This window comes from Echinops telfairi, unplaced genomic scaffold, assembly GCF_000313985.2.
Source record: "Echinops telfairi isolate 266 unplaced genomic scaffold, ASM31398v2 ScPeMD7_11;HRSCAF=52, whole genome shotgun sequence".
Classification (NCBI taxonomy): domain Eukaryota; kingdom Metazoa; phylum Chordata; class Mammalia; order Afrosoricida; family Tenrecidae; genus Echinops; species Echinops telfairi.
Window position 1 is genome coordinate 39,064,621 of NW_022103908.1, and position 15,411 is coordinate 39,080,031.

Consider the following 15,411-nt stretch of genomic DNA (forward strand, 5'->3'; position numbering starts at 1 on the left):
GTGGTGGGTAGGCTGGACAGGTGTGATGGGGTGGGTGGAGGCGTGACTAATAGGATGGGATATAATGGTTCAAAGGAACAAATGCAATTTCTTTACCTACAGAGAGTAGATCGATTGTAAATTAAAAGATGGAACATGCTGTCATTGCAAGTTTTCTGCATTTGACATTTTTGAAATTGTATCTTAAAAATATTTGGCATATTACAGCTTATTGGATAGCTTTGCTTTCCTAGGAGTACATAAAATAGCGGTAACTATAATTAATGATGTCTTAGATGGAAAGGAATGAGAGAGGGGTGGAAAGGTGGGTAGGTAGTTGGGGTGGGTGGATGGATGAGTTTCCAACAACGACTGCATCCTAGAATCATATTTACAGATTATGAAAATACCATTATCTTCTCCCCACCAAAAGTAAAGCAAAAGTCCTGGGAGTGGACCCAGAGTATTAGCACTTTGAAATAAACTGCCCAAGTGGTTCGATGATTAACCAGAATTGAAGGACCACTGTTTTAAAGAAACTGATTAGGACAAGTAAAAAGGGTTTATCTCCAAGTTGTTTTTAATGGAAGGAACATAATTTTTTACCTTATGGTTGTGAGAATCACTCAATATCAAAGTACTTGAAAATGATAAAGAACTAATGTATGGTCTCATAGTTACTGATTAAGCATGGTAAAGAGAACAGGAGTCTCTGAGACGAAATCACTGAAACCTTGGATCATACTCCATTGATTTAAAAACCCGTGTCCTCAGGTTGTCTCTGTCTCATTCATACGGTCTCCCTCACTCTATTGCAGCTTCTGAAGTACAGGCCTCTTGCTCTCCCTTATGGCCCTCCTCACACCCAGTCCGCCTTGGCTGCTCTTGGACTGCAGTATATGTCTGTCTTGGGATTTCATCTGTTCTGGAAGGTGTTGGTTCTTATCTGTTTAATCACATTGGCTGCTATTCTTTAAAAATTTTTTTCCAATTCCAAGTGCAGCAGCAAATGCCGAATAGCATCTTCATTTGAGGCTCTCTGACCAAAACTATTGTAGAACTGTGATTTTCCTGTCCCCTTTCCTTTATTTCATAACATAGCATGACTTGTTTCGTTTTTTGTCAAGCCAAGTTTTACTAGGGTACCCCCAAAAAACATTTTTGATTTCTCAAATCTATGCATTTAAATTTTTTTACAAAACCACCTCATCACTTTCAAAGTACTACATTACACTAAATCCACTTGTCAAATCTGCTATTCCATTCTGGGAAACATTTTTTCAGGCTCATCTGTTTGGATGGCTGATGGCATCTCCCTCGTTTTTTTCTTCACCTCTTCTGTGTTGTCAAATTGCTATCCTTTCAAGCCCCTCTTCATTCACAGAAACAAAAAGAAGTTGCACAGATTGAGGTCAGGTGAGTAAGGTATGTGGGGCAAGAGAAGCATGCTGCTTTTTGCCCAAAACTAGTACACTGAGATGACTACGTGAGCAGGTGCATTGTCACGGTGGCAAAACCAGTCCCCCATCTGCCACAAAGCAGGCCTTTTTTGTCATACAGTGTTAGGCAATCTTTTCAGAACCTCTAAATAGAAAGTTGGATTAACAGTCGGACCTAGTGGAATGAACTCTAAATGGACTAAGAGTGGACATTTTCATCCGTTCGGGAAGTTGATGGACGTCCAGAATGAGGTTTGTCATTAATCCACATTTCACCCTTTTTAAAAAATAAAAAACCTCTCCTACATTTGACCTTTTCCCATAGCGCTGTCCATGTGAGCTGTACTCAACATCACAACAGTTTCTGTGGCATTTGACCCGAGCAGGAAACAAAATTTCTCAGCAGCACGCTGTTCTCTTAAATCAGCCACCACAAAAAGAGAGACTCAAGCAAAATTCCTTTTACGAAAAAATTCACTGTGACTAGAGAGAGCCTTCCCAGGTGACGCCACTGTGTGCACTAACTCAGAGCGAGTTGTTTGATGCTTGCGTAGCAGGAAAAATACGTTTTATGACAGCTCCTCCCAGCTCCTCCCTTTTTTGGGGGTGTGGGTGGGGAGGCGGTACTCCCTTGTATTACAGAGTTTTTATTCAGGCTGTCTTTAAAAAAGTAACATTAGTAATAAGGATTAAGTTCTTTTGTATAGCACCATACCACCTGTATTTAGGAACTTTTTATGTTGCTTAATTGTGTGCCCCTCTCAAGGGGGATGACTATCAGAATTGTAGGTAAAGGGATACACTGGATAGTGTAAGGTATGTAAAAATAATAATAGTATATAATAAGGCCTCACAAGTGTGGTAGGCAGGTAAGGGCGGGAGTAAAGAGGAGCTGATATTAATGGGCTCAAGAAGAAAGTATTTTGAAATTGATGATGGTAACATCTGTACAAGTTTGCTTCGTATAATTGATTTATGGATTGTTATAATATATGTAATAGCCCCCAAGAAAATGATTTATTAATTTTAAAAATCATGTGTATGGTATAACAGGCAAAAAGGGTACTATAGTCTGAATACAGAGGGTATGATAACTTAAGAAAAAACCCTGTAAACATTAAAACATTATGTAAATAATTGTTTTTAAAACATTTGCTCATTGACTAGATTACTTCTTTCATATGGCATCTGTAGACTGATGGGAACAATCGAAACACCTTCATACATTTAAAGCCTTCCTCCTTTCTTGTTTGGACTTTACTCCCCATCCAGTCTTTCTACTCCTGACTAGCAGCCTTCTCATTTAGATCCTCCAGTTTAGTCATTCTTTGTACATTCTACGTTCTGTGCATTTCATTCTTTGTGCAAGACTTGAGGGGCTAGCCTTTTTGACTCTTGTTCTTCCTCTTCTTACACTGAAATCTGTATTCTCTTTTATTACTGCAAAGAAGGCATCACTTGTCAAAAGAGATCATCTTACTTAAAGCCAAATCTTATTTCAGTGTGTTCCTTATTAGGCATAGACTTAAGAGAAAGATATTCTTAATGCTTTTAAAGGTGAAGAGAAGAGGCGGGAGAAGTTCAAGAGATGGACTATGGCAAGAGGCTGAAATCTCTGAATCTAGTTCCCTAGACTACTCAGATTATGGTTTCAATACTTGACTTAAAATTGGAAGTTCCCAGTTTATTTAATATATCTGTAGTTAGAAACTTATTAAGTAAACAGATAGACCTCTTAGGAATATTTATAAGAGGATTTGTTTTCTTTGAGGTAAAATTCAAATGCTAACTCTATAACTGACTGAAATCTGAGCATGATCTTTGAAATTGCTGAAGATTAACTAGAGACCAGAATATCAGTTCACAGATTTTAGTGGAGTAAGAATCACCTTACACACACACACACACATTATTTTTTTTAAAGAGTCACCTTACAAAATAGCGATAGCAACTCTGCCTAACTGGTTTGTTTAGATGCCAGGTGTGTTAATAGGCCTCACTCTGAGAATCACAGGCAATAAATAGGTAAAATATATACATATTTTAAGTGGGAAGAAAAGACTATTTAAAATTGCTTACCTATTAGATGTACCAGCTCAATGGTAATATTCTTTCAGTCCTTCCTGAGAGGGTATACAAAGGAGTGATGTACGGAGTGGAAGTGTAGCTTCAAAAGTCTCAAAGATCAGTCCCGTGCTCGCTTCGGCAGCACATATACTAAAAAAAAAAAAAGATCAGTCCCAAATCTTGATAACTAACTAGCCCACTGGCCTGTGTTTTAGCTTGAGTTGCAAGTGTTCTTAAAGGCCTCTGCATTCAGCTGATCCAGAGTGGCCTTGTGGAAATGAATGTCCATAACTTCCTGATGTCGCATAACTCCCTAACATGCCTAATCTCATGACTTACATGCCAATGCTATTAACACGCTTCCTGACTACTACTTTAACTGATTCAAACGAGGGATTCCCTTGCCTTTTGAAAACTACCAGTGGGTTATTTTGCTTCAATTCTTCAACATGCAGTATATCTTAAGTTGAGGTAATTAAGTTGAGGGGCCCAGCTTGGAGCAGATGCTTGTATATTTTCAAATCTTGAGTACCTTCTAAATATTTTGTTACTGATTTTCCAAGAAGTAATGTTTCTCTAATTTTCACTCAAAGGAAATTTGTTATTTAGATCTTTTAGAAGGTATCAGAGCAAATGGAATAATCAAACATGCGAAGTTGGAAGGGAAAGACAATTTTGCTTTCTTTTCTTCTGGTTTTCCCTGTGTGTGTACAGTAAGTGAATTAAAGAACAGAATTATGGGACATGAGAGCGAGAAGGGCCCTCAGAGATTCTAGGAACTTTAAGATACTGAAGTCCAGACATGTGAGGTGATTTTTCCAAAGAAACACTGTTCTTCAATAACAGAATCAGAACCAGAAGCCTTTCGTGTGTGTTGACTGTGCTTTGTGTATTTACCCTTTAAGTTTTTCTTTGAAATAGGTATGGGGATGGGGCGCTTGGTTCGCAGTGACTGTGTGGCAGAGTAGAAGTCCTCCGAGGGCTCTCTAGGCTGTCACCATGATGGAAGCAGGTTGCTAGCTCTTCGTCCTGCGGAGCTGCTCATGGCGTCACACACCAACCTCTCAGTCAGTTCCCCAGGGAACAAGGTGACAGGATATAAATAAATAGCATGAAAGGAGGTATGTGTTTATAATTTTTTGGCAGCAAGTAGCAGAAACCAATAAGTAAATCAGCCTTGTAATACAATTTTTCCAAAGAGGTAGGGGGAGTTTAGAAAGGACTTAGAGTGTATCCCAGAATCCAGAGAAGAAAGGTGAGAGCCTTTCAGTAGTATGAGCGTCTGTTCCCTGTCTTCAGAGTGCTGCCGTGAACATGTGCTCCCTGTGCTTTCCAGTGGGTTCTTGTAGCTGAGGATCCCAGTTTCAGAGACAGGGAAGGGATGGACGAAAGCTATTGCTCAGGCCGTTGGTACCACCTTTCGTGGCATGCCTCCTCTCTTCCCTGTCGAAATCTTAGCCTTTTTCCAGGTCCATCTAGCATAGATACCATTTTCAAATCCGACTTTCACGTTCTCTTCAGAGCTCTTCTTGATCCCCAGCTAGACAGGCTCTTCTGTTCCTTCTTCGTTGTGATCCTAATACTCTTGTCTCTGTATTATAACCCTTAACATGTTCCGCTTACAATAGAATCGCACGCGACCCATTTGAAAGAACCAGTAGTCATTTAGTTAGATTAAACTAGGGATGCCTAAAAAGTGATATCAATAAGCTTTCTTACATATCTTAAATTTTAAGAATGTCACTGCATCACCAGTGTACATGTAGGACAAATGAGGTCTTTTGTCTGCGTCTGGGATGTTGATTGAGCATCTGCTCACTCTCCCGCATGCGCTCACTCGCATGCTCTCTTTCTCTTTCTCTGAAGAATTAAATTCATAACTTGGTTTGGATTTTGAAATGTGGCTTCTTTTAAAGGACCAAGAGTGTAGACATCATGAAACAGAATGAATGCCTGGTCCTTTTATATTGTGTGCCTCTCCCCAGACTTTGACAATGTCTTATTTGTCTAAAATGACACTCATGTTTTGAAGAAGGAAAGAAGTATGGTTTAGGGGAGAAAATTCAAGAATGTGCTTTTGTGAGGGGAATAGAGTATGAAGGCTTGGAAAAAGAGCAGGCAAGTCATGTCTAAAGGGCTGTGTTGTAAGTAAATTGGGGAGAAGGTGAGTGAACAGAGAGGTGAGGTTAAGAACAGTCAATTCATGGAAAAATTCATTGCTGATGATTAAGACTTCCTTTCCCTTAAGAAGCATTTGAACGTTATTTTAGGTTTGAAAAGGGGGTATGATGGCAGAAAATGGTGGTACGGAAAAGTGACTTTATTGCTTTGTGAAATGACCTGATTAGAGAATTATGTTGAGTGGCAGCCAAGTTGACATGAGCAGCACTGTGGATGCTTTCTGCCGTTTCGGATGCGTGGTGAAGTTGATAGCATAGGCTTCTAACTGAAAATGAAATTTAGTTTGTTTAGTGCTAAATGAATGGACGCACATCCACAGGTAGACAGACTCATGGTGACCCTCCTGCACCATCCTTGTCATTGTTGTTATGTGTGAGCCTTTGCTGCAGCCACTGTGTCACTCCAGCGTTTCTGCTGAGGGGCTCATCTTCTGGCACTTCCTCTCGCAGTATTCGGGCCGTGTTTCACTGCTAGCCTCGGGTTTTCAGACCTTAATTCCTCAGAAGTGGACAGCCATTCCTTCTTAGTAGTCTGTAAGCTCTGCAGGGACCTGTTCATTTTGGGTGCCTTGCTGGTATTTGAAAACGCCAGTGACCTAGCTTCCAGCATCACAGCAACATGCAAACCACCACAGCTGGATAAAGTGACAGGCAAGACACTTTACGTTAAATGCCCCAAATCTTGCTTTTGCTATGACGACTGGAGAATTTTGGTACGTGGTACTGTTGCCTTCCTGTGGTGAAGCATTATTTTTGCTTCAAGGAAATTCACATTTTAATCATATTAAATTCATAAATGGGGGGGAAATCGTTTTATGTAAAATAGCCATAACCCTCTCATGCTTACCTTCCTGGTACACTTTAGTTTAAAATAGGCCTTCCTTCATCTTTGCTATTTTCAACCTACTGAAACCTGTGCTTAAGACTTGCTGCCTGTCTCGGGGAGAGGGAAGGGGGATGAGGGACCTGATAGCAGTGATGAGTATATAAGCCCACTCAAGGGGAACGAACAACAGAATTGTAGATAAATGTATACATTGGATGGTGTAAGGTAGGGCAATAATAATAATATATATTAAGGGTCCATGGCGGGGGTATACAGGGGAGCTGTTATCAGAGTTCAAGATGAAAGAAAATGCATGGAACATTATGGTGACTTAATCTCATGGAACTATGGATTGTAATAATATCTGTAAGAGCTGGAAGGACGGTGGGGTAGAAAGGGGGAACTGATTACAAAGATCTACATATAACCTCCTCCGTAAGGGATGGACAAAAGAAAAGTGGGTGAAGGGAGACAACGGATAGTGTAAGACAGGACAATAATAATTTATAAATTATCAAGCGTTCGTGAGAGAGGAGGAAGCAGGGAGGGAGGGGAAAAATGAGGAGCTGATGCCAAGGGTTTAAGTGGAGAGGAAATGTTTTGAGAATGACGAGGGCAATGAATGTACAAATGTACTTTACACAACTGATGTATGCATGGATTGTGATAAGAGTTGTATGAGCCCCCAATTAAAAGATTAAAAAACAAAAAAGAATGTACTTGAAAGGGGACATCCAAAGTGTCCTAGGTGATCTAGAGCTATAAACACAGAATCTGCTGTTATTACCTGTTCAATACAGTTTTAGCAAAATACCTAAATAAAAAAATATATATATCTGTAAGAGCTCCTAATAGAATGTTTAAACGAAAAAAAAGTATTGTTGCCATTCTTGTGGGAGAGACCCAGAAATGCTGAATCTACACAGTTTGTGATTGGTCCATTGAGTCCCTAGATGTTAGAGAAAGAGCCTTGGTGGTGCAGAAGGTAAGTTCTCGACCACTGATCAAAAGTTTGGAGGGTCAAACCCAGCCAACTGCTCCATAGGAGAAAGACCCAGCAATCTAGCAGCTTGCTTAGAGTGTAGAACACTTCCACTCTGCCACAGGAGTGCCTCTAAAGTCAGAAACACTTGAGAGCACCGGCACAGTCGAGATCAAATCAAGGAAGGTCACCATTAAAAAGAAAATTAGGCAGGGAGGGGACCATGGACTTTGTAGTATAAATCATGCAGCGTGATTTTATGTGCATTATGCACTTGGTCAGTTTATCTTTCTCCCCTAGTGCTGCTTGAAGACCGTGAACCCAAAATCCACGCTCATGGCCATGGGCTCAGTCCCGACTCGTAGCGACCACCCTGTACCATTTAATTATCTTGCCTTCTGAACTGCCCAAACAGTACCCTGGCATAGTAGGCATTGAGGTAATGTTAGTGGAATGAAGAGGCTATTCACCTGAAGAAATGAATCATAAATACATTGTTGATGAGCCATGAGATCTCCTGACTGTCTTCTGCATGAACTCTCTCAGAAATATGATGAAAACCTAGCTATTCCTAACCATAGTCATACCTCCCCAGTGAAGCTGGTTCCATCAAGAGACATTCATATATACATTAAATGAGCTCATCCCTGTCAAATGACTGCCCCACACCAGTGGGCATACACTAAGTACTAGCTTAGGTTTACCTTTCCTGCTATCCAGAAGTTTTTTGCTAAAGCCCCTCTAAGAATTCTAATGGGGGGAAATTGTACTCCAATTTGGACAGATACTCATAGCACCTGATGCTCCAGTTTTAAGACTCCAAAATACGCAATTCTATTAGTAACAAAAGTCAGAACTACTGGCAGCCTATAGTGGCACATACTCTAAACTAGATAGCGGCTGTCCTTCCTAGGCAGGTTATAGTTTAGAATTTTGCTTGCATTTTTATTAAAAACAAAATACACATTTTTTGTTTGTTTGTTTAGACTGGTGGTGTCATTTCTATGCCTCCACATCCTCCAGATTAAAAAAAAAATTGATTCTATGGCCTTTTAAGCCACCTTATTTAGAAAGAGCCACGTACTTGAAAGCTGTTCTTGTCAAAGGAATTATGGCAGCCCAGTAAACAAACCTGACAGGAGCCCCATTTGTTACCAGCCAAGAATAAGGTTTCTCCCTGTTCTGACCAGGCCACCGCTGAAACTTACTGTTACTCCTTTCGTTTCCTTAATTCTCGTTACTAGTTATTATGTTTTGATTGTTGTATCATGTTTAGTGTATGTGTTGACGAAAATGATCAACATGATCTCTGACCATATACATATGTTACTCTTTTGCTATCTATTCAAGATAAACTTTCATTGGAAGGAATAGTGGTACAGAGAGCTGAATGCCGACCTGCTGCCAGTGAAAACTACATGCGATTAAAGAGGTGGGTGTTTAACTTTACTTGCTTCCTTTGGGGACATGTGTGAGATTGCCTGTTGACTGAACGAAAACTGTGATGTAGTTAGTTTCTAAGGCTGTTTGTTTTAAAAGTCAAGTAGGACCCCTGGTGGTGTAGTGGGTTGTGTGTTGGGCTGCTAACTGCCAAGTCACAGTTCAAACCTACTAGCTGCTCTGCAGGAGAAAGCCGAGGCTTTTGACTCCTGTAAAGATTTGTAATCTCAGAAAATCACGGGAATTCTACCCTGTCCTATAGGGTCATTATGAGTTGTATTCAACTCAATGGCAGCGAGTTTAGTAGTTGTTTGTTTGTTTTTAGTCATTTTATTGGGGGCTCATACAACTTATCACAATCGATACATACATCAGTTGTGTATTGTGTAAAGCACATTTGTACATTCGTTGCCCTCATCATTCTCAAAACATTTGCTCTCCACTTAAGCCCTTGACATCAACTCCTCAGTTTTTCCCCCTCCCTCCCTGCTCCCCCCTCCCTCATGAACCCTTGATAATTTATAAATTATTATTTTGTCATATCTTAGACTATCTGATGTCTCCTTTCACCCACTATTTTGTTGTCTGTCCCCCAGGGAGGAGGTTATATGTAGATCCTTATAATCGGTTCCCCCTTTCCACCCCACCCTCCCTCCACCCTCGTGGTTTCACCACTCTCAGCACTGGTCCTGAAGGAATCATCTGTCCTGGATTCCCTGTGTTTCCAGTTCCTATCTGTAACAGTGTACATCCTCTGGTCTAGCCAGATTTGTAAGACAGAATAGTGGAGGCTGGGTGGGGGGAGAAGCATTTAGGAACTAGAGGAAAGTTGTATGTTTCATTGTTGCGACAATGCACACAGACTGGCTGTCTCCTCCTCGCGACCCTTCTGTAAGGGGATGTCCAGTTGCCTACAGATAGGTCTTGGGTCCCCAATCTGCACTCCCCCTCATTCACAATGATTTGATTTTTTGTTCTTTGATGCCTGATACCTGATCCCTTTTACACCTCGTGATCACACAGGCTGGTGTGCTTCTTCTATGTGGGCTTTGTTGCTTCTGAGCTAGATGGCCCCTTGTTTACCTTCAAGCCTTTTAAGACCCCAGATGCTATCTCTTTTGATAGCCGGGCTCCATCAGCTTTCTTCACCACATTTGCATATGCACCCACTTTGTCTTCAGCGATCGTGTAGGGAAGGTGAGCATCATGGAATGCCAGTTGAAATAGAGCAAAGTATTCTTGCATTGAGGGAATACTTGATTGGAGCCTAATGTCCATCTGGTACCTTAATACATATAAATATATGCATATAGGTCTATTTCCCCATCCTCATTTATAAATATATTTACATACGTACATGCCTTTATTTAGACCTCTATAAATGCCCTTGCTTCCTAGCCCTTTCCTCTATTTCCTTTTACTTTTCTCTTGTCCCACTATCATGCTCAGTCTTCATTTGGGTTTCAGTAATTCCTCTTGGTTACATTACCATTGATCACGCCCTACCAGGCCTCCTACACCCTCTTCACCGCCGATTTGGATCACTTGTTGTTCCCTTTTCCCTGGGTTTATTAACACCACTTCCTTTCCCCCTACCTCCCCATCACCCATGTCCCTGCTGGAACCGTAGGTTCCATTGTTTTCTCCTCCAGATTGTTCATCGAGCCTATCTTATTTAGACAGACCTGCGGAGATAATAACATGCACAAAAACAAGACAGCAAAACAAAGCAAGAAGAAAACAAAACAACAACAAAAAGCTAATGACATAAAAACAACAACAAAAAGCCTGTAGTTAGTTCAAGGACTGTTTGTTGGCCTTTAGGAGTGTTTTCCAGTCGAGTCTGATGGGGTGCCAAACCCTGGCCCCAAAGTCTTTTTTTGGTATTCCCTTGAGACTTTGTTGCTCTGTTCCCCTTGCTGTTCTGTTGCACACCCTTAGTGTTTTGCCTCGGTATGGTGGGATCAGATCAGGTGCAATTCCCACACTATGTCTCCAGTGTTGTCTCCTGTAGGGATATGGGTCAGTGGAGGGATATCGTGTCTCATAGTGGAGCCGGCCAGATGGTCTTCTCTGTGGATTGACTGCTCTGAGTGGGAATATTGCCCTTAAAACTTGGTGAGCCAGAATGTGCTCCACTCTCTCTTCCTCGCCTTCATTTGCTCCCATGTGCTCTGATCAGACATGTCCCTCTCCCTGAGCTGCAGCTTCAGTGCTGTCCTCTGAAATAAATTCTTCTGGGGCGAGGAGCAGGTGTCCACGTAGTTGTGATTGGGGCTGGCCCCTCAGCGAGTTTAGTTTTTTAGGAGTCTCTCTGACATTAGGCCATTTTAAGGTATTTTAAGCTGTTGTATTACTATATCTTGGAGCCAAAGATCTTCTTAACTTCTTGTAATTTGATCTTGTTTCTGTAATTAATATTGAAAGATGATTTCAAATTTGTAATGCCCTTTTATGACTTTCAAAGAATCAGCAATTTTTTAAAACATTGAAGAACTGTGTCTGTTTCAGTGTTTATATGTAATGTATTTCAGCCCTGTGTAATTCAGAATTATAAATCTGCTCATTCATTGTGCACTTACTGTGACCCAGGTTCCTTTTGAGGAGCTAAGAAAGCATTAGAGAACACAGAAGCCTTGCCCTCATGGAACCTACCTTTCTGTGAACCTCAGGCTCCATCTTGTGAACTGGCGGCTGAGAACTCACTGTTCCAAGGGCTGGCTCAGCCTCTCCACAGATCAGCCACTCTCACCTGTCAGAGAAGCCAGTTGAGCGAGAGCATCGTGAATTTCACACTGTTTTTCAATTTTCCTCCTTTCTCAATTAGAGTAAACTCAAGCTCACTGGAATGAAACAAAAAGACTGGTTTCCTTGCCCTCTAATTTACGTACTCCCTCAGCAAAAGTAATAATGAAGGTGGGGTTTTTTGGTAAGAGAAAATAGCTTTAGAACACAGGCAAAAGATGTTTCTTTCTTTGTTTTTAGCGTATAACATGATTATATAACACAAACCCCTCTGAAGATTTATCTTCTTCAAATAACTACTAACATGAAAAATGTAAACTCTGGTTACTGAGCTGCTTGCCAAGATCTGTTACTGCTGCCTTCATTTTCCTTAACGATTTTCTACAGAGCTCTGGTTCTGAGATAGGCAGAGCTCCTGTGTGTTGAGAGGCTGGCTGTCCCTTTCTCAGAACAACAGAGAAATGGGTCGGCATTTGCAGAACAGTAGAAGTCCAGCCATTGTGTATATATTGTTCTTTACTTAAAGACCTGGGAGGGAAGCAGGTGTTTCAGGAGGTGACATTGATGTGGCTTTTGCAGGACTGGCGGGTTTGTTTTGAGAGTGGCAGCATCGGAGACCCAGGCCTCTTTTGTAACCTGTAAACATATTCAGGCACGTCAAACAGTGAACTTCCAGGCTCCTCCCCGCTCCCCAAACCTGCTCCAGTAATAGATCTCACTAATGCCTACCGTGTGATCTCCTTTTCTCAGTCCAAAAAACCTTGACTATGTTTTTAGCTCCTCTCTCACATCCCACATGTAGCCTGTCAGAAAATCTTGTGGCTACACAGATACCACGTGCCTAAAATAATGCATGACACATAGTAGGTAGTCAGTAAATATTTGTTGAGTAAATAAATGGCAAGAGAGATGATGTAAGCCACCATTAATTGTTCAAGAGTCTTAAATGTTGATGAGAAATTCGGGCTTTGTGTGCCACAGCTATCCTCAATAGTGAAGCCTTTAAACCTGGGTGGAGTCTCTGGCAGGGATTTATTTGTAGAGCTCAAGCTGAGCAGTGTATAAAGACTGGAAGTAGGAGCTAGCTGGAGACTGAGGCAATAACCCAGATTTTTAAAAATTTGTTTATTTATTTATTTTAAGTCTCAATAAGTAGCCCAGGTCATTCTAGTGAGAAGGGAAATAAGATACTGTCTTGTGTTGATGATACTTGCAGGTAGGACCAAAAGGTCTTTTATGAACTTTGCCCCAAAATTCTGTGGCTGTGAGAGTTCTCTATGTCTAGTCTCTTGGTAATGACTCTGACTTGGATCTCCTCCCACTTTGGATCCCCAGAATGAATCCATACCATTCTATGTGTTGTACGGCCAGGTCTAGGAAAGAGAGAGTTTTGTGTTGCCTATGTCCATTTTTATTTATATTCTCATTGACAATTTAGATAACAGCAGAAAGTATCTAAAGTATAAGAATAGTAATCATGAATCATGTAAATTGTGTAATAAATAATTTGTTTCCAATTACTCAACATTTTTGAATGCATACTATGAATACTAAGTTAAGGCTTAACATACACACACACACGATATTATTATTCCTTACTCAGAGAGTTTATGATCTTTGAACCTGAAGGAGTACATGCATACATATGTACATGGGGTTATTTAAAGTCTTTACCAACATTATAAAGAAAGATGTCATATATAGATATGTGACATCATTAAATGTAAAATAGCCTGTTTACAGATGTGGGTGACATTAAAATAGAAATCTTCTAGAGCAGAATTGACAATTCAGTATTTAAGATATCTCATACGTAAATAATCCTATGTGTGCTACAACCTCTTCAGGGAGGGGGTCCTTCCTGTTGCCTCCTTCTTAACAGCATTCAAGCCTTTTGATCATCTGGCTCTTGTCTCACTTGTCACCTAGTCTCTTTTACATAGATAATCATATAATTTATTGCACTACAGATTGTCATCTCAGATAGGCTAGGCACTTTTCATGTCCTCTTATCTACCTTCTGCCACAATCCTGAGCCTTTGAAACCAAACTCACATGTCTCTTCCTCAGTGAAACCTTCCTTAGCTTCTTCATCCCCTCCCCTGCTGAGAGCTCTCATCCTCCTCTTCTGCATTCATATGTATGTAAGGAACCCTGGTGGCACAGTTGTTAAGCACTGGGTCATAACCAGGAGAGATTTGAACCTACCAGTGATAACATTAGAGAACAGACCTAGAAGTCTGTGCCTGTAATGACGAAAACCCAAACCAGACTCATTGTCCTTGAGTTGAGCAAACCTGTAGGACAGGGTAGAACTACCTCTGTGAGTTTCTAAGACTGTAACCCTTTACAGAAGTAGAAGGCCCCATCTTTTCTCCCACATTATAGATGGTGGTTTTGAACTTCTGGCTTTTCCCTTGGCAGCCCCATGAGTAACAACTACTGACTAGAAAACCCTATGGGCAGTTGCATTGTACTGTGGAACATAGTAGGTAGTCATAGTGTCACTATGCAGTTGACTCAACAGCACCTTCTATCAACAAAGGTATAAATGCCCATGTTTCTACTGTTCAGGGTATATGTACAGAGTTGATCATAATTTGTAGAAGAGTATGAGCTTCATCTATTTTTATATTTTAAATAGTTTCATTGGCATATATTTCACATATCATACAATTTAATCAGTCAATCATAGTAAGCTTTGTGCAATCACCACCTCAATTTTAGAACATTTTCTGCTGTTACTCCGTATTGTTAGCTTCCTGTTTTACCATGCCTGTAGGTAAAAGCAAGTAGAAAATATTAAAAAATGGAAAATACTTTGAAATTGGTCCAAAAGGAGATCAAATGAGAAGATATAACATTTTAACCTACATTGACTTTATAGTGCTCTCTGTCTAATGCAAGGTTATTTACTTATCTGAACTATGGTCAAAGGGATTCACCAGAGGCTTAATCCAGACTTTGCTAATGGATTTGGATAATTTATATTGCACTTATATTGAAAATGTTGAAAAATGCCAGTTGCGATCACATGGATTTCCACTGTCTTTTATAGCCTTCTGCAAACTGGGTGTTCACAATTTAAGCTCTGGTACTGTTCCATCCCTTTGGACTTTTATTTTATTATTTGAAATCCTTGGGCCACACAGGCTGGTGTGCTTTTTCCATGTGGACTTACTGAAGTCTTACATAGATGGTTGCTTGTTTGAAGACAAGCCTTTAAGACGCCAGCACTATTCTTTGTGATAGCCAGCCACCATCTGGCTTCTTGACCACACTTGGCTATAGCACCCATATCCTCAGTGATCTCTTCATAAAGGGAGCTAGAATTAAGTTTGAGCACAAAGGATTATGAACTTCTTGAGAACAGAAAACAGAGAAGCATTTTATCAGCAAAATCAAAATTTCCAAAATGTAAAGTAACTGTTCACAGAGGAGTACAAGACAAAGAAAGCCTTCATGTCGTGAAAGAACATTCTTTTTTTTTTTAAATCATTTTATTAGGGGCTCACACAACTCTTATCACAATCCGTACACACATCAATTGTGTAAAGCGCATTTGTACATTCATTGCCCTCTTCATTCTCAAAACATTTCCTCGGCACTTAAACCTCCGGCATTAGGTCCTCATTTTTCCCCTCCCTCCCGCTCCCCACTCCCTCATGAGCCCTTGATAATTTATAAATTGTTATTTTGTCATATCTTTCCCTGTCCGTCCCCCAGGGAGGAGGTCACATATAGTTCCTTGTA

The 15,411-nt window shown here is 40.5% G+C and overlaps 1 protein-coding gene across 1 annotated transcript in view; it reads left to right on the plus strand.

Moving 5' to 3' along the window:
* Positions 1–15,411, plus strand: part of GTF2F2 (general transcription factor IIF subunit 2) — a 210,755-nt gene that overhangs the window by 107,325 nt on the left and 88,019 nt on the right. The window contains exon 5 of the mRNA XM_004707923.2: positions 8,824–8,905. Within this exon, the coding sequence (XP_004707980.1) occupies positions 8,824–8,905 (82 nt within the window). The remainder of the gene's footprint in view (positions 1–8,823; positions 8,906–15,411) is intronic.